The following is a 21,939-nucleotide window of genomic DNA, read 5'->3' as shown; positions in this document are numbered from 1 at the left end:
GGACTGCGTCGCGACAGAGTGCGGGAGAGAAGAAGTGAAGTGATGGAGGAAACTTAAGAATAGTATGGAGACAAACCCGAAGGAGGGGGGCCAAGCTGAGCGAAAAAGAAACAGGTACTCTGTGACCGCGAAAGCGCGAGCGGATGGCGTACACCTGCGCACGTGCAACACACGCCCTCACCCATGCCTAATCGCCTTGCGTACAACCAGTCATTAAGAATGAAGATAGAAGCAACACGCCGGCGGAAAAGGGTGTGGCGCGTGTACGGAGAGACGAGCAAGGTCCAGAAAATGCACCCGTGATCCTGCGTGGGTATGGCTTTTCTTTTTGTTGTTGCGGGGAACGCCCATGGGAAACAAACCGCCAGCGGGTGACTGCCGGGACATGGACCCCAGTGAAGCTCTCCGCCGCTGCCGAAGCAACAAAAAAAAGCGTTTTTTTTGTTGTTGAGTACTCATGCGCAGCAAACACCAGCTGATGAAGGCAGACACACCGCTGGCGCTCACACAGGTGCACACCAGCCCACACGCGCACACAAGCACAAGCACAGCGAAAGCGGCAGCTTCGCGCAGTACACTTCCGGGAAAAAAAAGACACCCAACAACACCAGAGGCACGGCTCATAGAAACCCTGGCGGCAGTGCAAGCACGCTACCCTTAAAGTGGTCCCTTGCCACCTCCAGCACCGGCACTGCCACTACTTTATGCAAATCACCGTCGTACACGTCCTCCATGCGCAGCTGGCCGCTGACCACCACCCATCGATGGAGGACCAGCTCCTCGGCCCAGGACTTTATGCGGCGCAGCTTGTCCTTCTCCGACAGCGTCGAGGATGGCGCAGCAGTCTGGATCGTGCTGCCAGCCTTAGTGGTGTCGCTGCTCGCCGCGGCTGGAGCCGCACGCCAGCACGTTTCCACAGCACCGGGAGACAGCGCGCACCGCACGGCCAACAACTCAGGCGACCCCATCGACACCCACAGGAGCAGCACGGCGCAAGATTGATTCGTCAACGTTGCAGTGGTGATGGTGCGCTTGCCAGGCACGCCCTCCCCAGACGGTCCTGGCGCGTGAGAGGCCGGATACCCGCATTGCACTGAGTGCACGTATACGGAGAGATGCGCCATGTTCACACACGACACCGTGACAGCAATGGTGTTCTCGGCGGTTAAGTGCCGCTCGTTGAACACCTGATGTTGCCGCCGCTTGATTTCCTCCCAGGAGGATGATGAGCTGGTGACGTTTCGACCCTGCGCACATGCGGAATCGGTGCAGCGACGCAGCAAAGACGAAGACGACCCATTAGCAGAGTCAAAGCAGCCAGCGATCTTAGCGAGACGTGTCGCCTCACGCAGCGATATCATGGCGCCGCTCGAAGACGCCGTCGTGCTGTTCCCTGATCCGGCAAAAAGCCGACAACAACGCCGCATCTGTAACGCGCCCTCGACTCGTCGGAACAACGACACACACAGACACGGAGAGCCACAAAAGGGCCGATACCGGCACTGCGTTGTAATCACCAGGGTGAAAGGAATCGGGGGAAAGGAGGGTGAAGGGGGGAGTTGTGTGGTCAAGTAGTTTCCGCACGGAGTCCGCAAGAAAGAGAATGGAGAAACGAGCAAGTAGTCGAGCTAAAGCTGCAAGGCAGTGCATCTTGCTGCAGCTGCACTCTCGCGGAGCGTGACCTCTTCATCGCTCCGCTTTTCATTTGCATCTCTACTGCCTCGTCCCTCGGAAGAAGAAGCGCAAGGCAAGGCGGCGGTGGTTGTGCAAAATGTGGGCACAGGTCGATCATGGGATGCGTTACCGCTGCCGAACGTTCTAGGCGATGAACTGTCCGGGCCGTGCGACAAGAAAACGAAAATGAGGACATGGCTGTTGAGACCTCAAACGCAGCTGGAGCTATCGGGCCTGCACCCCCTGCTCAGCGTTCTGCAACAGCAGTTGCGATTTGCAACGGGTGTGGGACCACCTTCTTTTGCTGCTGTTTTCGAAACGCTTGTGCGCAATGTGTCTGAGGAGCAAACCTCACGGCCATCTAGAGAAGTGTACACATGTGGTTGCCATGCGCTCCGGCTCTGGACCCGCTGCACGGCACCGGTCGGTGCCACCATTCCTTTCCCCACCTTCCTCGGAGGCTCCTCTCCCTAACCCGCCCCGTCGCCAAGGGTCGGCGAGTTCAACTGCCGAAACAGAGCAGGGGAGGGAGGGGACGGAGGGAGGAAGACGAGAGCGCACTTCAAGGGGTGTGCGGAGAGCAGGCATGCATACAACAAAAGAAATAAAAATGTCTACCAGCCAGCGGCGACTGGGGCTCACAGCCCATCCACTTCGTTCGGAATGAAGGTCCATGCGGAGGGCATTCGGTACGCCTTCGTTGTGCCGCCAGCCGCCCGCTGCCTGTGTCGGTGCAACAGGGCGGTCGTACGGCCGACCCGCTGCAAGGTTGCCGTGCCTTCCACAATAAAGTGGTGCAGCAAGAGACTTTGGTCCTCCATGCAGCGCCGCTGCAGCTCGGCGCGACATAGCTTTTCCAGCGTGGAGAGGCGCGTCAGACGCGCAGCGAAGAGGGTACCGTCAGCCGGTACAGTTAATGAAGCCGCGCCACCCGTGAGCCGCGCACAAAATGTGGTAGGTTCTTTGGATGGGGGCGCCGGCGCGCGCCTGGCTGCCGTTGAGCCACTTGGTGAAAAGTGGCGAAGGTCGCGACAAGCGACGAGCTCAGGCGAGCGCACTCGTGGGTACAGGGAGGAGGACAGCGACGACCGCCACGGCCACGTACTCGCATGTCTATTCCCGTCACCTACATCAAAAGACATGGATGAACATGTCCGCACAGCGCAGGGGGGCACGGGACTAGTCCGCCCTGCACTGCTGTGCCGCCCATCCGGCTCGCGCGAAACCAGCGGGGAGCCGCTCTGCTCGCCGTAGACAGCATCGAAGAAGCGCTTGTAGTGAACGTAACTGCTGAGTCGCTCACGGTGGTGGTCCTGTAGGCGATCCACCGCCAGCCATGTCCTCCGATCTGTATCGATGCCATGCGGCAGGCTGCTCAGAAGCCCACCGCTACTGGTGCCGGGCAACGGGGCACGCTGGCGACGTCGAAACGCCTCGTTGGAGGCATATCGAACAGCGCCTCCAGGAACGTGATCACACGTTTTGTCATCCTCAGCGGAGGGGCTCATCTGGCAAATCGCGGTCGAGGCGGGAACCAGATTCACGCTAGCATTCCACACAGGACTCCACGTGGCTTGAGACGCACCAGGCCCTTCCGTCTGAGCTGCGGAGAGACTTGACAAGCACCGCACGCCGGCGGACAAGACTGGGCGAAGCGACGGTGACGGGGCTCGCGCGGCAGCGGCAGCGCGTGCAGGGGGCAGCACGGCGCTTCTTGACAGATCCTCGCGAGGCGCTGCAGTTTCCGCCCTGAGCCGCGACTCCAGCAGGCTGCGCCGCCCCAGTGCCACCGATGATGCACCGAGAGAGAGAGAAGCAGATGAGAGGCGAACGGCAGCAGGTGATGTGCTCACCAGGTGGGGCACTAGCGACGTCCTTGGCCTCCTTTGAGATCGACCCCGACTATCATCCCGACTTGAACGAAATTCTAGATGCACATCCGCCTTGCCTTCCGCGCGCCGCGCCGCCGCATCGTGATGATCGGTGTGGGTGGCGCGCCAGGGCGAGAGCAACCGTGCTTGGTGCACCGATGACGGTGGTTCGCTTGTATCGTGCATGAGCGATGATGCTGTCTCGGGCATCTGCACGGATGAGTAGTCCAACATGCGAGATGCAGCAGGTGAAGAAGAGTGGGACGCCTGTGGGTGAGGCACGTGACCAGGCGAGCCGCGGCGTGTCTCGGCGTCAGAGCCTGCGTATGTGATGCGGGGTGTCGTGGATCGGTGCGGTAACACGCCAATGGCGGCGCCGCCTTCCTGGCCAGCCCCGAGGCAACACCGACCTCGGGCACTGTCAATAGACGACTTCAAAAAACAACGCACTCGTTCTGCGGCAACGGCGTTGGCGGCGGTCGCGGTCGCGAGAGGAAAGGGCTGCGCCCTGGTGTCGGCAGCCTTCGCTTTCAGCGTGTTTGGAGTTTTAGGGCCGCGGTAGTCCTCGAGAAGCCGCGTCGACGCACCATCGCCCATTCGCGAAGACGTCAGCAACGGTCTGTCGCCGTCGCCGTAGTCCGCGTCGGCACCCGCTGCGGCCCACATGCGATACACCGAGAGCACAGCCTTGTGCGCTTGATACAGGCATCGCCGCTCCTCCGTCTCGCGCGTCTCGAGCAGCACGCGGTGCTCTTCCTCGGTATAGAAGACGCTGAACCGCAGCGGACTGGGTGGTGCCGGAAGCATCGGTGCATACTTCTCAACCACCACAGCACCTGCTTTCGGCTGCGCAAGCGGTGGCGCACACGGCATGGCGGACGGAGACGACGACTTTGAAGAAGCAATCGATTGGGGGCTTTGCTGTCCACCCTCGCGAGTTCCACTGCGCATCACAACGAAGTTCGCATCATCGGCGCTGGATTCCGCGCTGTCCAGAGCTGGACTGGCGGCGCCCTCAGGGAGAAGAGCAGTGGCTCCGCGCGACGGGGTGGAAAACGCAACGCCCAACGCCTTCTGCCCGTGGTGGTAGAGCGACAGCGTACGCGTGCTCGACGGAGGCGAGCGCGCACTATCGCCGTGGTGCGAAGAAAAAGAGGAAGAGCCCGACATGGGGATGTATCCCTCCAGGCTGTTCCCTAGCGTGCCACCGGATGATCTCCTCGGTGGCGCCTCGCTGGAACCCCCGAGCGACAAGCTGCGCCCTTCTGGGTGGCCACTGGATGGGCTGACCATGGCCGTCGTCGATGATGCGCACCCTTCGGGGATGCTGAGAGGACTCAGGCACTCGGAGAAGCCAGGCCGCCGCGCTCGACCATCCGTGTGTGCAGACGGGTGTGCGGTGCCCACGAGGGGCGAGACGCGTGGGTAGGAGCCGTCATCGCCGCCGGCAGAAAGTTGGCGGAGGTGGCAGCCGCTCCTGCTTCCAGCGGACGAAGACGCTGAAATGCAGCGCGGAGAAAAAGATGGTGAAACCGGGGCGACTCCCGCGTCGCTGCTGCGATCGCCCGCATGATAAGAGGGTGCGGCCAACAAGTCCGCAAACATCTTGGCAAATTGAAACTGAAAATGCCAGTCCGCGGCCTGCACAGAGGGCACCGCTTTCGATCGATTTGGGGGGGGGAGGGGGGGGAGGGCGGTTGCTGTCTCTGGAAGCAACGCTTTTTGGTTTCCTTTTTTGTGGTCAAAGATCACTGCGCAAGCGTACGCATCACCAGGAAGCCGATAGGAGCGCTTTAGACGGCACGAGCAGCGCTTGACATATGCGTCACCATCCAAACAAAAAAAAGGCCAGAGAGACAGGCAATCTAGCATCTAACAAAGGCGAGGGGAGGGAGGGGGGATGAAAGTACACAACAGCTTGAGAGGCGGAAGAAGACGGTGAAATAAGAGCACAGTGCACGATAAGGCCACAACCAAGCGGGGAATAGCGTCTGCTCATTGCGCAGAGAGGGAGATAGAGCAGACGGCGAAGGTTGTCCTCCACCACCCCTTTTTGTTCCCGTTTTGCGGGGCAGTGACGGGCAAACGTTGCAGCTGCGCGTCCAAAGCAGCGGCAGAGCGCACACGAGTTCACGTCTTGGCCGCTTCGCGTACGCAAGGAGGGTGAGGCGAACGGCAAAAAGATTTCAGAAGGAGGAGAGAGAGAATAAAGGGGAGGAGCGGTGTAGACTACGCGACACCGCACGAGAATAGTGGTGATGGAAGAGCGCGTAGATGAACAGGCAAGGAAAGTGGCGCGCACCCACTCGTGGTGCAGTGACGCAGTTCTAGCAGCAGGGACCACTTTCCCTTGCCCATAGAGTGCCATAATCTCCTCGCCTTACTGTTCCTGAGCAGAATCTGATGCGGCGCGCCATGCCAGGCAAAACACCCGTCCGTAGGAAAAGAGAGGAAGGCCATCCTCTGACTGCTGACGCTGCCGTTTAGCTGTCTTTTGATTTCCCCTTTTTTCAACCGTAGACGGCGCGGCCTTCAGCGTTCTGTGGTTGCATGTGGCGGTTGGCATTCCCACACACATACACACGAACGTGCATGACGCCCTTTCCATCTTTTAAAGGCCACCACTCCAAGAGAGGTGTGGCAAAATGCGTGCGCGTGTGTAGAGGAGGAAGATACATGGAAGACGCCGTCATCTACACGGCATCCGGCGTGCCTCTTCAACCCCGAGTAATGCGAGCAAAAACCGTACACGCGAGAGGGAGAGAAGAACGATGACCGTCTCCTACACCCGCTTGCATCCATGCGTGCTGTAAAGCGTCCCCATGCAACAGCGCAGCGCTCATGGCTACTCGAGAGAACACCACAGGGCGATACGTTCAGAATAGAAACGAACAAAAACAAAGCGGTGTTTAACCAAAAAAAAAGGAGAGGAGAGGAGGGGCTGCTTGCTCGTCTTCGTTTTGAGCCATGACAAGAGTCGCAGCGACGAGTGCAGGGGGGGGGGGATGAGGTAGGGAGACGTCATTCTCACAGCACGGCGGATGGGCAAGTACCCAAGAGAGAGGAAGACTGCGCGAGAAAGAGGGACAAGGTACGCTGAACGCGCCCAGCTCCGCATGCATCAAAGAGCCGTAGACTTTTCTCAGACCTCACAGTGCGCATAGCGAGAGGGTAAAGGGGGAAAAAATATATATATGTATATATGTATATATGTATATATGTATATATATTCATACATGTATGGACGGGAGAGGGAAGAGTCCAACAAAAAAAAAGCGGCAAACTTACAAACTCGAAACGCACACATGCATGCACACACACAGAGAGAGAGAGAGAGAGGGGGGGTGGTGGTTGAGGGGTTGAGGAGCAAGCGCGAGAATCGGGTGCAGGCTCCGCCACACTGAGGAACTCATGTGTGCTCCTCAAAGACGATACAAAAACGTACACACATACACACAAAAAAACGATCAAATGCCAATCTACACCAAAAGAAAAAGAGACCGACCCAATGCGCACACACAAAACACAGGGGCACTTGTCGTATCGTGGCAAGGCATCTGTGTAGCCGTGAATGGTCATTGAAGTTGCACGAATCGGGGGCAGCAGCTGTGGTCCTTTCCTGCCTTTAGACGCGCCTTCCCTCTGTCGAGGTGAAGAGGGGCTGGGCCACGTCTGCATCACTTCAGCATAACTGTTGTCGTGCATGAAGGCGAACAAAAAAGTCAAGCACACGGCGAGTACAGCGCCTGGGGCGCTGAGAGAACATCGCGATACGCCAGCTGGCATGCTTGATAATCATTTCGCGTACGAAAACGCTGCCCTTTAGACCATGCCAGAGCGATTCGACGAGGCCTCTCTGCCCGCACCCTCCCCCCCCCCTCCTCCCATCTTCCAGAGAACGCAACGAGACAACAAAGGGGGAAGTAAAGACCTCTCTTCTTCCCTTGGCAGGCTGTTGTCTCAACCACCTAGCGCACCCACCGCTCGCATTTCTTTATCCTAATACCTAGCCCTCCTTGGGCCTCATCTCCCTCGCCTGCGGCTCAAGAGATGTATCCCTGCTCCTCTTCTCCACCTTCACCATGTCCTCCCTATCCTTCCGGGCGTCGTGGAAAAGCACCGGGCAGGCGTTGATCACCTGCGCGGGCAGCACGGCGTCAAAGCGTGCAATCCAGATTCGGTGAAACAGCACGTTGCCGAGCACGAGAAATACAAACCCCGTGAGCTGCACCACGTTGAAGTGCTCCTCGAAGATGGATGGGATGAGGAGGCACACCAGCCACACAGTTACGTTGCGCAGGGATCCGATCATGACAGTGGCCATCGCCGACACGTACTTGATGACGCTCATGTGGCACGCGTTGTAGAAAAAGCCGGAAAGCAGATAGACTAAGATGAACACCTTGCACTCCCACGACTCGCGTATCTGCGCAAACGCGAGGACGACGTCATCGTAGGGCACCTTCAGCGCCGGCTGCAGCTGCTGCACCCATGTAATGTTGGCGTGCAGGACGCCAGGTCCACCAGAAGCCGAAAACTCCTCTACAGACGCCAAATTGTGGCCCCAGGTGGCCATTGGCACCAGCTGCAAGAAGGCGAGCAGACTGAGCGACATGCCGATGCCGTAGATGCCCTCTGTCCCCACCATCTGCAGCGACGGAACCTTGTAGAGGCGGATCAGCCGCTCCTCACACACGCCTTGGTAGGCGTGCAGAATCTGCGCCATTAAGACAAGGAGGTTGCCCAGCACCGGACTCTTGTGTCGCCCGTGTGAGGTGCTCTCGAAGTTGAGGCCCCGTTCCAGGAGGTTGCTCAGGCCTACCAAAAAAATACCTAGCACGACGCAGCCCATCCCCCACAGCTCCACTTTCGTGAAGCGGTGACCTAGCCAGAAGTATGAGATGAGGGCGATCCACACAACGGTGGAGCCGCACAGCATCTGGTACACAGATGCGTAGGTGAGCGTCAGGCCGACGTTCTGCACTATACTCGCCAAAAAGTCCGCGCCAGACGGCAGCAGCCACAGAGACGGGCTACAAGGCAGCGCATAGTCTTCGCCCGCCACCAATTCGCCTGTGGGGGCAGCAGCAGCACCCCTCCTGCTGTCGCGCAGACGAGGTGCTACATACTTCTTCCACACAAGCGTGCAGACGAGCAGTACGAGGCAGCTTGTCTCTGCGCAGAACATGAAGAAGGCTTGCGTGAAGGGGTGGGCGAAAGAGTAGAGCAGCCGGAAGTGAACGGCGTGAGAACCGCCTTGGCCGCTCGTGGGACCCGTAAATCCATCAGAGGCTTCAATGGTGTCGGCCCACTTCAAGCTCAGCGTCTGCACGGTGCCCCAAAAGAGAAAGAGGATGGCGAGAGCGATGAAAAGTGCTGAAGGCAACGCGTCGGCCATGGCTGAAGGTAGGCACTCCGTCTAGAAGGAACAGAGAAGAGAAGGTGATTGTGCTGCTGGTTGGCGGCAGCACACGCACGGTTGATCGTACGACAGGAAGTAGGAATCGATTGCGCCTCAAGAAGTAGTGAAGAGATGAACAATCTGCGCTGGCGTCTCAAAGAGCGCCAGTGTGCACGCGCATGGGTATTTGAGTACGTCGGCAAGTCAGCTCTTGTGTGCTAACAGCTGCGCTCTTCACAATTAGATGGAGGCGTGAGGGGCCGACGATCAGAGTGCGCGGACGTCGTGAGCAACGTAGACGGCTATACGAGGTTACACCTACAGCACAAGGCACCTGTGACCGCGGATACGTCAGATACGCAAAAGTGACGCGGACAGGAAGTAAAAGAAGCCAGCAGTCGATGGACCTCAGCTAGGATTCCCATTTGAAGGAGCGAGTCCACGCAAAGGAGACACATAGCTTTCAGGAGAAAAGAAAACGAGGGTAGCGAGAACGAATAGTATTGAGGTCCTTCCAGACGTGCTATCGAATCCACGTGAAGCACAGCCTCCCGAGTACGCATGTAACGACAACACATCTCCACCGCTTACGACCGCCTCCGCCACAGCAAACGCCGTGGAAACGGAATACAAACTCCTCACGACAAACGAAACGGCGCCCTCACGTGCACATCCATCACGCAGTCGCACCCTCAACATCCCGCATTACGCATTCACGCTGCGCTGGGCCATAAACGGCGCTTTTTGTACGTTTTCACACATCCTTCTAACGCACCCGAGTCAGGCAAACTATGCGCATCCAACCGCAGCGCACGCACCCCCTGTGGCGCCGCGGCCACATCCGGGTCCTCGAGGACGCAGCGTCCTGCCGCCGGATCGGGGCCACGCGTCTAAGCGAGCTCCCCCTATCCTTCCTCGTCCCTTCCTTCGCATACGTGCTGCACCACACGCGCCTCGGCGGACCGCACGCCCTGATCCACGCGGGCAGCAGGGTCTGGCCCGGGTGCGTGCCGCGTGGGCTCGAGGAGGAGGTTGGCCAGCCTCGGGCCAGGGCCCTCTGGGACCCTGTGCTCTACCGGTGCCCCACATGCTGCGCCCTCTCAGTCGCTTCCAGCCGCGGCATCCCACAAGGTGGTGTCAGCGCCCTTCACACCGCAGTCGGGAGGGCTCGACAGCGCCATTCGCGGCGCTCTCGTCGTGCCTCCGGCACCCGCCCCGCCGGATGGAGGAGAGGCCGCACACCTCGCACGCATCCACTGGGGGAGGGGGTGGGGGCTCGCCGCCCTCATCGGCCATTTCCCGTCGATGCCGTGCGAGGGGGCGTGTCGGCGCGACTCGGCCACGCATGTGCTGCGACAGGCGCGGGCGCGGCTACGAGTCTGTGCCGGCAGGGGCGCTCCACCTCCTCCTCGATCCGCACGCACGTCACAGGAGCGGGGGGGGGGGGGGCAAGTGCAACGGGCACGCGGACAATCACGCGCCAGCGCACAAGGAGCTTCCGCCCGGCCGCCCTGAAGGGGCACAGGGAACAGCCGCAGACACCCGACGGGGGAAGCCCATGCAGCGCAAGTGAGACGTGCGCAGCCGCACCATCGCGTGCTCCATCACGGCCGGAAATGCGGTCTGCCTCCAGCCCACAGCGCGCCGCGGAGCCGCGCGTGGCACACCGGGCACAGCGCCGGGTCGCACGCCCTCATACCAAAAGCAGGCGGGCGGGCGGTACCACACCGCCAGCGGAGCAGTTAGCCAGCACGCCATCGGCGCTCCTCCCTGCCGCTGCAGCCCGCCCGCCGCTGCAGGAATCCGCACCAAGGACAGGCGCCCGCGCGCAGCCGCGCCAGGATTGTCCCCTGCCGTCCCGCAAGCGCAGCATCCTTGCTCCTCTGGGGTGGGGCAGCGGCCGCCAACGTGCTCTTGTCGCAGCGCGTCGCGTCGCGTACCGCGGCTGCGGGGGATGTCGGCCTGGCGCCTCAGAGCAGTGACCAAATCCGCAACCCGTGCAGCCGGCGCCCACTCCTCTGGCACGGCCGACCTCGCAAGCCCGTCCACCGTGCCGCTGTGCCCCCACTCGCAACGACCAAGGACGTACTCAAATCGCAGGCGCACGCGACGGGCCAGCGGCGCGCGCACACTGGTTGCATCGCAGACACCACACGCTGTGGCCTCGTCCAACCCGCATCATAGCCGCAGGTGTCTTCGGCACAGCGCCACCCCACACCTTGTCCGCCGACACCAAGAGGCCGCCTCCGTACCCTCACGGGCAGGCTGCAGGCTCACGGGCTCCAGAGAGAGTGTGGGCACTGGGTCCTGCCATACCGCGGGGAGGTGCCCGGCGTCCTTAGCACCGATAAAAAGCGCACTGATTAGCAAGAAAATACAGCAGTGATGCTTGCGCGCGTTGCGTGGGGAGGGAATAGAAAAGCTCTCGTGCGAAGGAGCCAGAGCGAGATGCAGACGTGTCGAAAAAAAAAAAAAACGGCGCCGAAGGGAGGCGGCGGGCGGGAAGCAAGTCCACCGAAGACGAGGAGGCGCACTTCCACTGGAAGCCGCTATTGCAACATCTGCAAATGCACGTAATAATGGCGCAGCCTTGTGGCCAAACGATGAAGGCAAGCATCAGAAAACAGATCGGAAAGCAACTGTGGGTGGGGGTGGGGGCGTTGTGTGGGTGTTTCGGTGGGTTCGAGAGAGAATGCATGGGAGGGGGCAGCAAGTGACGCTCGACGCTTCGTGATTTTCTTGCATTCATGTAGCCCCTTGAAAGCGTTTGCTGGTGTGCTCCAATGCCCGATGCCGCTCTTTCCCTGGTCCGCACCCTTGTCTGCCCTGGCTGCGCTGAGCACCACCACCCACAGTGGAGAGCTGCACACGCAGAAGAGGACGGAACCGAAAAAAAAGCACCACTTCAATCCAAGAAAAACACAAAGAGATATTCGTAGAGAGACCTCACGCGCACTCACTGGATCGCCAACAGTGCCACACGCACACAAATTCACCCGAACCAACGACCTTTTCTGTGCAGGCGAGTGATGTCAAGGCGGACGCACAGCGAAAGGGGGAGGGGGGAGGGGGGCAGAGCGGGGCGGAGAGCGGGGCGGAGAGCGGGGCGGAGAGCGGACAGGCGGGAAGTAACACAAGAATCTAGAAGGAAAAAGATCAAGTGGAAACAAAACGTTACACACACACACACTCGACATGGCGCACACACCCTGTCACAGGTGGCCCACTACATAGAGTATCTTCGGGGTTCACGTAAAAAAGTAAAGGCCGCGTTGCGATGCTCCTTCAGTCCTTCGCAGACACACATGTGACATCGTTCTCAGGTGAAAAGGAAAGAGTAAGTGGAGGGCCTCATTCCTGTCAACCGCGTGGGATCCAACCTCAATCTATTTCTTGGTGTTTGTGCTCCGTCTCTGTCCTACAGTGCGCAAGCCAGCATACGCGCACATGCTTTCGCAGAAGGTGTGCAGCTGAGACAGGGGGGTCGCGATGGAGAGAAGGGAAAGAGGAATACCAAAAGAAATCAAGCGATAAAAGGGTGTGTGGGTAACAAGGAAGACGCGCATACGGGTGCATACGCGCACACAAACACACACGCACACACATCACTATCATCGATCGTGTGTGCACCAGCAATACCGCCCTCGTCTGTATCAAAAAAAAGACACTTTTAAAAAATGTGAAGCGTGTCGGCAGCTCTCCTTCCTCTTTACCCCTCTGGTTCATATTGCTCTTGTATGCAGGTATGATTAATGCATCGCAGTGACCTTTATCGCGCCCATAATGCGGCATTCGCCCGCTAGTCAATTTTTTGTTTCACGAAGAAAAATCGCAGTTCTTTGGCCTCTGCTTGCTTTTTTAGCACACCTGTAAAGCACATGCCTTGGAGCACGACTGGTGCTGGGTTTCACATCTTCAGCCAAGGTGCCATATGCCGGGGAGGCGCGCACATACCCATCATCGTTGCGTTTTGTCACATGTTTTGTGCATCTGGTGTACCCGTGCGTGCATCTGCTCAAAACCGTACTCCGCACCACTCCTCCTCGCGACATTAGCGACTGGAGAAGGGCAACCGTGTGCGCGCAGACGAAACAACGACAAGCAGAGAGAGAGAGCGCCAGACAAGTGCATAACAGAAAAGAGCGGGAGCAAAAATGTACATGGAAGACAGAGAGCAGGAATGCACACGGAGGGCGCACGAATGCGCACACACCGTGACGACGAACACCTGGTATACATGCACAAAGCGAGACGGAGAGAGAGAGAGAGACCGCACACACAAGAAACGCCGATGCACACATCTACAGCGAGGTAGACTTTCGTTTCCCATATATATATATATATACATACATACATACATATATATATATATGTATATACATGTGTGTTGAGAGGAGGATAGACAAGGTGGGTTGGGCTGAGAGGAGGCGATCCTCTCGTGAATGTTTCGCTTCTTGTTTCGCTTGCCGTTTGCCGCGGAAACGCCTCGCAAAGCACAGAGAAAACAGCGAAAGTGAACCGTGTGACGGCAGTCCATGTCGCGTGGACACAAAATGCGCCGAATAGAAGGAGAAAATCGACATGAAAAAAAAACGAAAAACGGACGGGAGGCCGGTGGGGGGCTTCACATGCGCGTTGGTGCTGTGTAGAGGAGGGGGTGAGCGGCGCCCTTATTTCTGAGAGGGTGATGGCCGCGCCCGTCGAGCATCAAAAGCAAAACCAGTCGTTTTTCTTTTCGTCCAGTCATCTGCTTCTGGTGTCTCGCGCGTGTGCTCTACGGCAACTTCTCGCGAAGAAGGCGCAGCCGAGCATCCTCGTTTTGGTGCTGGCGCAGCTTTCCCACCAGCCGCACACTTTCATAGTAGGCGCTCGTCACGCACGCGTGCGGAAGCACCAGAGGGGGTATCTGCCGCAGGCACTCGCGCACATCACCCACAAAGCTCCCACAGAGCTCACGGCCGCGCTGATGCACGAAGCCAAGGCACGCCTCACGTGCAGCCAACCACGACCCGCACACGTCTGAGTAAAGCACGGACGTCCGTCGACGTGGCTCCTCACTGTTGCTCTTGGTGGTGCGGTCGTACTGCTCCACGAGACAGCGCAGAGGGGAGATGGGGTGGTCGCTGCAGTACAGCTTCATCTCTGTGTGGCACGCCTCTTGAAGCGACACCGGCGCAGCAGTTGTAGGGGGCGTCGTCGTCGTCGTCACGGTCCGCGTGGTACCGTTTTTTGCCCCGCCACTGGTGGAGCCGTCGCGTGTGCGTGTGCCGGCGAGTGAACCGCCACTGAGGGAGAGGAGAAGCAGTGCCGCCACTACGGCGGCAAAAAAATACCGAGAAAGGTGAAACGATACATGGAAGGCGAATTTTCCAAGCCCTGGCATGCCGCAAGGTTCGCCACTGAAGAGACGCACAGCTGACACAGCTTCTGCGCGACACCGAAGGAAGGAGAACAAGCGAAAAGAGTCGGTAAGACAAGGATCCGAAGAACTTCCTGTGGTCACAAAGACGAGCGGCGCAGCACGGGGGGAGGGCTTGTGCTTCGTATTTCAGCGAAAAGGCACCCGAAAGAAAAAAGAATACGCGACACAGCACAGGACAGTGAATAGAAAAACGAAAAATGCGCGTGGACGGAGAAAGAGGGTGCGGCTCTTTCTTCTTGTCTTCTCGCGTCCGTTCTTTATCCGCGTCGGTGTTTGTGAGCGACTGTGTGTGTGTGTGTGTGTGTGTGTGTATATATATCGATATTCTCGAGTCTAGAAGCGGTCTTGCATTCAATGCGCGATCTTTTTGAATCACTGAGTTTTCGCGGTGTTTTTTTTTTGTTTGCTTTTCCCGTCTTTTCTGCTGTGGTTGTTTATTTCTCTGCTTACTTCTCGCACGGTTGTCGTGTGGGAGGAGGGTGAGGGGGGTTCCGTTTAGTGGACGCGAAACAAAAAGAGAAAAAGAAGCGTCGAGAAACGCTCTCTTGTGGTGTTTTGCGTGTGTGTTTATATATATATATAAAGAGAGAGAGAGAGAGGTGTTAAAAATACGGTGGAAAACAGAAGGCAACGACAAGAAAGCAACGCAAAAAAAAGGTAACGAAATACGCCGGCGTAGGATGTGTGTGTGTGGGAGGGGGAGGGTTACAGTGTAGGCAAAAACCCGAGAGTTTTTGTGTCGGCGCGTGGTATTTCTGTGGGTATGTGTAGCTCTGTTTTTATCTGCGCGTGTGTTCCCGTGGTCGACAAAGTCAGCACGCCCGCTGCAGTAAATCACAAACAATTTTTGAAAAATTCCGTGCTGCTCTTGCCGCTACCGGTCTACGAAAGGAAACACAAATATAAAAGATATACGGTGCGACGAAAAGAAGGAACGAAGAAAACAAAAGAAAGACGACGGATGGAACAGGCACGTCGATAGAAGACAAGGACGGTATTTTTTTTTCCAAGCGCACACGCACACACGCACGCTTCTCCTTCGCTGCTGTTGCTGTCTGGGCGGTGCCTCAATGCTCTTTCCTTCTCTCTGTGTTCTCCGGCTGTGGCGTGCGTCACGAGTGGGGAGAGACGAGGAGGAAAAAGGTGAGGCGAGAAAGAGACGCACAGGAAAGGGTAGAGGCCCGTTTAGCAGATGAAAGGGTGAGAGTCGGGGTGGCGAGGGGCCAACGCTACAACGGAAAGGTTTATCCGTTTTCGAAGAAATGCCTGCCTAAGCGATGTGCGTGCGCGCGAGAGAGGGAGAAGCAGAAGGAGGCAACAAGGGCGAACAGCCACGCACAGAGTGGAGGAGAAATAAAAACGAAAACAAAAAGCAGAAGATAAAGAGTGCCGGAGTCACAGCGGGTAGTGAGATGACTCGTGGGTCAGTACCGAAGAAATGGGAGAGAAAGGGGTGTGTAGATGTGTAAGGCCTCGCCAAGTTTTTTTTTTTAGAGAGAGCAGGAAAAGGAGAGACAGAGAAGCAATGGCGTGGACGAGGAGGAAGAGGGGGAAAAGAACGTAAACGAAAACAAATGGGTTCGTGGGCGATGATACACACGAGCACACGTAGCGCAGAAAAATAAAAAGAACAGCCAAAGCAGCAGTCAGGAGAACGTCTGTAGTAGACAAGGTAAGAGAAGGGAAGAGGGAGAACAACCCGGCAAAACGAGAAAGAAAAAGGTTTTAAAAGGTGATCAAGGTGACCGTCGCTCGGAAGGTTGCTACGGTGTTTCTTTCTTTTTCTTCTTCGCTCTCCCTTGGGTGAGCCTTCCTCTTTTCGTCCCGGGTAAGCCCAAACACGACACGCACGTGAGGTAGTGTGCGTCTATGTGTGCGTGAGTGCGTCGCACAGCTTCTCTTTCCGGCTCGACCCTTCGACAACACTCTGTACCCTCCGCTTACGTGGAGAACTGAGAAAGAGAGAGACGTGCACGCCACGAAGGAAGGGGAAGGACGGAGACGTGGGTTGCGATCAAAGACGTCCACTGCGTGAGTAGCACGGCAATCGCGCCCCAGCAGGACAGAAGGAGAGTGAAGGGGTAAAGACCCGAGAGAAGAAGTCAAAAAAATGTACAATTTCACCCTTTTATCGATCTCAACGGGAGTGAAGCAGTTGTGTGCGTGCGTGCCCCGCTGATTCGCTTGTCGCTTCTCTGTTCGTTGTTTGGTCAGATGAGACGCACGTTAGCCGAAGTGCATGCGGGAGAAGGCGCCGCAGTGACAATGACAAGGAACAAGAACGAAACAAACACACACGAAAGAAAAGGCTGTTATTGCTGTGTGTAACGCCTCACCCACAAATCGGCCCTGTGCATCCTATGCAATCAAGTAGAGGAAGAAGAAAGAGCAGAGAACACACAAATGAAAAACGGGGGAACAACAACAACAGCGAGTCCGAGTTGTGAGATGTAGACAAGAGGCGATGGGGTGGGGGGAATCAAGGGAAGTCTTTAAACACTTGGCGGGATGCTTGTGAAAGGAGAGTCCACAGCGCAGAGGAGCTCGCAAGCGGGAATCGAAGGACAAGATGGTGATAAAGAGACCGGCGCGTACACGGATGACGAGCAAGTCTAACGGAACAAAAAAACGAGCTCCCTTTCGTTCACCTCATAGGAAACTCCAAAGCACAAGAGCACCAGAAAACGCAAACGAAATACACGCACAACGGCACAAAAAGAAAAAGAGGCCAGCGAGTGAAGGAGCGAGAGCCGCAAAGAGAGGGGGAGGGGGCTGGGCGGGTCAACGAAATATGGGGGCGGGGGAGTGTGTCTCGACCGCCGTGAAGGGCGTCGCACGTGCTCAACTGTGTGTGAGTGTGTCTTCTTGTCAGTGTCGGTGCCGAGTGGTTGGCTTCCTTGTTTTTCCCCTCTTGTCGTTTCCGTACGGTTTGAGGGGACTTTCTTACTTTCGTGCGTATGCGTGTCTCGGTGTACGAAGGCGTCGAATAGCCCGTACACACAGCTGCGTGTCTTTCTTTTATCTGTTTTTTTTTTGGGTGTACCTCTGCCTGCTCGACGATGATGCCCACCCCCTACTGGATATCACACGTCGCAACTGCAAGTAGTGAAGCGTGACTGCTGAACGGTGCGTGTTCAAAGTGAAGGAGAGGATCACGATAGAAACGAAAGCAAAAGGCGAAGACACACTCTCAGCGAGTTGGATGGCGGTGTGTGTGCGCGTATGCCTGTGAAAGCGAGCTGGGCCAAGTGAGACACCGGACAGACAAATCTTGTGGGTGTCGGTATGGGCGAGAGACGGGGAACTTACACAAATACAACATGCACGAGGTGGGAGGTCGAAAAAGTTGATCTTGAGAACGTCCACAGTCAGCGTCTTTTCTCTCGGCTCCTTTTGATGTTGCGGCGGTCTTTTCTTCTCTCCTCACCACGGTAGTCCACTTATCCTCTCTTGTCGTTCAGCAGTGCGCCCACAGCAAAACACCCGTGACGGTGACGAAGAGCGAAAGAGTCAGCGAATAAGTGATCAAAGGCAGTCCTTCGGGTTTCCGGGCAAAGTGGAGGAGTGAAGGCAGGGGGACGTGCGCCGGGAAGTGAAGGGAAGGGGGGAAATAGGTGAAAAAACAACGAAACGGCAAGCGAAGGAACAAAACGAGAAATGCGAAAAAAAAGGGGTGGGATCTGATCAAGCACACGCCAGGCACACACGCACACACAAGCGACGAGGGGAGGATTGAGAGGGGTTTGTGTGTATGTGCGTGTGTGTGTGTGTGTAAGAGAGTGTGGGTATTGGAGAGCTGGGAAGAGCTTGAACAGGTTCGGGTGGGGGAGTCAATAACACGCGAAGAAACAAAAAAGGGAAAACTTGTTTGAATCGGCTGTGATTCTCTTGTGTTTTTTTTCCTTCGTTTCCTACCGGGAAATGAAGACGTACGTGCAAGATATTACGTATATATGTATATATATATATATATATATATGTGTGTGTGTGTGAAGAGAGAGAAGGTGATGGGAAATAAAGGGTATGCAACGAAAGAGATAGAGAGAGAGACGGCAGCCATGTGTTTATGGGTTCATGTGAGATGCACATGCATACGTGTGCGTTATGTTTGTCGTTTTTTTTTTGGTGGGGGGGGGTGAGAAGGTGGAGAGGGAGGCGATCCAAACGAAGATTAGCGTCGGAAGTGGAAGAGGCAGGCCAACATCGAAAAGCGCAAACAGCAAACAAACAAACAAACAAAAAAAGGGGGAGGGGGGGGGGGCGATTCGACGAGTTCCCCTCATCCAACAACGGCCTGCGCGCATCATCCCCGCTACTGTACCAGCCACATCTACCAACGCTGTTGTACTACATTGCTGTACTGTTCTTCAGCTTCACTTCGAGGCATGTTGCCCTTCTTGAAGTGGTTGTTTTGTCGTTGTTTGCTTTGCTCAGGGGCAAGAATCGGCGTGCGCATCATGCGTGGAGTAGAGGGAAGCTTAGCTGAACGGGGTCGGGCTGCATGGTTGGCACTTTTCCGTTTCTCTCACCGCCGTTTGCGCGTGCAGCTGCGTCACCTGGTAGGCAAGTTGAGAAGAGCGGAGATATACGGCGAGCGGTAGGTTTCTCCCTCCGCCACCATCACTTCTCTCTCATCACGCATCACCCTCTATGCACATGGAAATAGAAACGCACCTGGAAGTCATTTCGCTTAGGGGAGGCGCTTTTGTAGATGTAGGTGCCATCAACGCCTGTCTCCTGAGAAGGCATCGGCAGACCCTCGCCGTACGAAACACCCGCCGCAAACACCAGCAGCACTGCGCAACTCCATCAGTCCCTCTTTGTGGCCCTGAAGGGCGAGGCGGAGCAAGTCACCGCGTCTGCGCCGCCGTCATTCTCACACAGTACCGCATCTTCGACCACCTCTGTGTACCACATCACAAAGAAGGCCGTGGCGCCTATCATGAAGGCGACGTCGGAGAAAAATTTCCAGTTCGCGTTCGCCGTCTCGCGCAGCACCCACCCAGCGTAAAAGCTCGCCTCCAGCGGAATGCTTGTCAGCTGGATAAAGATGGGCACAAGCAGACGAACCCGCGTGTACGGCGAGTACGTTACCACCCGCTGGTCCTCGAGCGTCACCGTCTTGGACGCGGTCGGGTTTAGGGAGGAGTAAAAATGCAAGATGATGAGGAAGCAGTACGGGAGAGTAAGCTGGTTGCGGAAGAGCACTGACAGGCCCTCGGCCATCAACAGAAGAAAGACGCGTCCGTCCGTGAAGAGATGCGGGTGCGCAGTGGATGACAAGGGCTGGCGCAAATAGCTGGCTGGGAAAGCGACAGTTGCCGGAATGAGCAGCATCGGCGCCAGCTGCAGCATGAAGACCTCAAGACAGCGCGCAAAGGAGGGAAGGACGAGCTGACGCACATACCACAAGACGCCGTTGTCGGGCGGCGCGTAGAGAGACGCGAAGCGATGCGACACCTCCGTAGTGTACAGATAAAGCACAGCATAGGCTCCGACACATGCGGCCAGCGCCGCCGCCACGGCGAAGGCAATACGGTACGACTGGGTGCCTAGCGGCGCGAGGAGGACCACGGGAACAGCGATGAAGTGGCTGCCCAGAGTAAAGGCACCGACGAGCGCACCGGCGTACGCAAGCGCCGACTTGGCTCGCCGAGCGCAGAGGTCGACCGTTACGGTCAGCAGGAGCAACTCGAAGGAGGTGAGCGACTGGGATGTGGTGGTGAGGACCATGATAGGGTTCAGCACGAAGAACGCGTACAGCAGCGCGGCGGTCGCGGAGGACCAGCGCGAGATGAGCGCGGCCGTCAGTCCATCCATCGCACTCAGCACCAGTCCAGTGACCGGTGGTTTAGCCAGCACCGCCGGAATAAAGCGCACGTACCACAGCGCCAGTTCCTGCAGGTAGTAGGGCTCCACCTCCGCGAAGCCGCTCTCGCGCCAGTACACCACCTCTCGCCACGTCGACGCTTCCGTCATTGAGATCGACATGCTGAAGTGCACAGGCGGCGGCGTCACGATTCGCTCCGCTTGCGACCTACCACCACTTACGTACGCGGACTGAGCAGCATCGTGCCATGCCCCGGCGGCGGCTTTCCCCACAATGTCCTCTAGCGATGGGTGCGGAATAACCGGGGAAGAGATGTACGGCTCAACCGAGTAGCGCGACGTGAAGAGTGCGGCGCGAACGGAAAATGTTACGAGGAAAACAACAAAAGGGTGCAACAGGAGTCGCTCCACCGACGTGCGTACGGGTGGCCGCGCTGCGGCCTTCGCGGCGGTTGCGGTCGGCATGGCGCTGAGTTGGACGCGGGGACACGAGGCCACAACAAATGGCCCTCCCTGTATGAAAAAGAATAGAGAGACCGATAGCGGAAGAGGCGATGTGCTCCTTTTCGGCAGGTTTGCCACGAATTGAGAGTGTTCCAAGGAGACAAGGAGCCAATACAACCGACAACGGCACAGACAAACAACCCACAGACACCGACAGACAGGCACAATTCGAAGCGCGCTGGAAGAGAAAATGTGGAGCCGTGGTGTCCTCCAGCTTTTGCTCGAGTAGTCTGCAGACACCACTGTTTAGCGTGCATGGCGAATGCCCGATGGTGCCCGTCGGAAAATGTGGACGACAGCATCAAGGTGGGCGTGCCAAGTGGGCACAGTAGAAGAGGACAGGGCGGAAAACGCGGGAGAGGCAGACGGTGGAGTCATTGGAGGGGTCGGACACACAAATGTGTATGCGCCAGGCGAATCCTACACTGCGCTCGTGTCCTTCATCGAGTCGGCATTGCGCAGCGAAGGAGATGAAGAGAGCGGAACCAGCAGAGCCCACGTCGCAGTAACGAGGCGGCAGCAATGCGAAGCCACCGGCGTGTAACCTTTTTGCTTCTACCCATGAGGTGAGTAATACAGAAACCCAGGCAACTGGCAGGTGAGGGGGGATCAGCAAACAAAAGACTACGCGAAGAGCGACGGTACTTCATCATCGTGACACCGTGTCTGTGAGCGGCTGGAGAAATGCGGGAGGAGAGGCCAAGAGGTCTGTTGTGCGTCGTGGGACAGTACTGGCATGTGCGTATCTGTGGGTGTGCGTGTCGTTCAGAGAGCACGTTCATCCATCCAGCAGTCAGCACAGATCCGCCTCCGCAACAAGTACGAAACGAAAAAGAGAGCGTACACCGTCGCCAAGACGATGGAAGAAGGAGCCACAAATCGAGTCTCCCGCGTGTGGCTGTCGTTGCGCCACGCAGCAGTCCTTTCCTCCTCGCCCTCCATTTGCCCTCCACGGCTCACGCAAGCAAGTCGGGAACGAAGACAAACAAGCCACCTAAGCGCGAGAGGATCACAACCACGTTGCTCATCCTCCCACACACGCGCGCAACCGCCTCTGCGGGGGTGGGGTGTGCGATGCGTGTGCGTCGATGCATGTCACTGGGTAGGTGCTGACCCAAGCAAGGCACGACAATAGTTTCTGTAATATCAAGGCGCATCTATGGTGCGTATGCGGCTACGTTTTGCACATCTGTCGCTGCTGAAGATGGTGTGCCTTGCGCACCCGTGCAGGCCCGTGC

At 57.3% G+C, this 21,939-nt stretch overlaps 6 protein-coding genes across 6 annotated transcripts; all 6 read right to left on the bottom strand.

Moving 5' to 3' along the window:
- Positions 1-620: 620 nt before the first annotated feature.
- On the bottom strand, positions 621-1,427 carry LMJF_36_0690 (conserved hypothetical protein; the record flags this gene model as incomplete). The annotated part of the gene is made up of 1 exon (XM_001686589.1): positions 621-1,427. The coding sequence occupies one exon, from the start codon at positions 1,425-1,427 to the stop codon at positions 621-623; it is 807 nt and encodes a 268-aa protein (XP_001686641.1).
- An 885-nt stretch (positions 1,428-2,312) lies between these two features.
- LMJF_36_0680 (conserved hypothetical protein) lies at positions 2,313-5,417 on the bottom strand (the record flags this gene model as incomplete). The annotated part of the gene is made up of 1 exon (XM_001686588.1): positions 2,313-5,417. One exon carries the CDS (start codon positions 5,415-5,417, stop codon positions 2,313-2,315), a length of 3,105 nt encoding a protein of 1,034 aa, XP_001686640.1.
- A 2,134-nt stretch (positions 5,418-7,551) lies between these two features.
- LMJF_36_0670 (conserved hypothetical protein) lies at positions 7,552-8,943 on the bottom strand (the record flags this gene model as incomplete). Its single annotated transcript, XM_001686587.1, has 1 exon — positions 7,552-8,943. The coding sequence occupies one exon, from the start codon at positions 8,941-8,943 to the stop codon at positions 7,552-7,554; it is 1,392 nt and encodes a 463-aa protein (XP_001686639.1).
- Positions 8,944-13,720: 4,777 nt separating this feature from the next.
- LMJF_36_0660 (conserved hypothetical protein) lies at positions 13,721-14,329 on the bottom strand (the record flags this gene model as incomplete). Its single annotated transcript, XM_001686586.1, has 1 exon — positions 13,721-14,329. One exon carries the CDS (start codon positions 14,327-14,329, stop codon positions 13,721-13,723), a length of 609 nt encoding a protein of 202 aa, XP_001686638.1.
- Positions 14,330-17,558: 3,229 nt separating this feature from the next.
- Positions 17,559-17,690, bottom strand: LMJF_36_0655 (hypothetical protein; the record flags this gene model as incomplete). The annotated part of the gene is made up of 1 exon (XM_003722885.1): positions 17,559-17,690. The coding sequence occupies one exon, from the start codon at positions 17,688-17,690 to the stop codon at positions 17,559-17,561; it is 132 nt and encodes a 43-aa protein (XP_003722933.1).
- Positions 17,691-19,177: 1,487 nt separating this feature from the next.
- TTA2 (putative GPI transamidase component Tta2) lies at positions 19,178-20,662 on the bottom strand (the record flags this gene model as incomplete). The annotated part of the gene is made up of 1 exon (XM_001686585.1): positions 19,178-20,662. One exon carries the CDS (start codon positions 20,660-20,662, stop codon positions 19,178-19,180), a length of 1,485 nt encoding a protein of 494 aa, XP_001686637.1.
- Positions 20,663-21,939: the final 1,277 nt, after the last annotated feature.

The sequence above is a fragment of the Leishmania major genome, chromosome 36 (genome assembly GCF_000002725.2).
Source record: "Leishmania major strain Friedlin complete genome, chromosome 36".
In the NCBI taxonomy this organism is placed as follows: Eukaryota; Euglenozoa; class Kinetoplastea; order Trypanosomatida; family Trypanosomatidae; genus Leishmania; species Leishmania major.
This window is presented reverse-complemented; position numbering and strand designations above follow the sequence as displayed.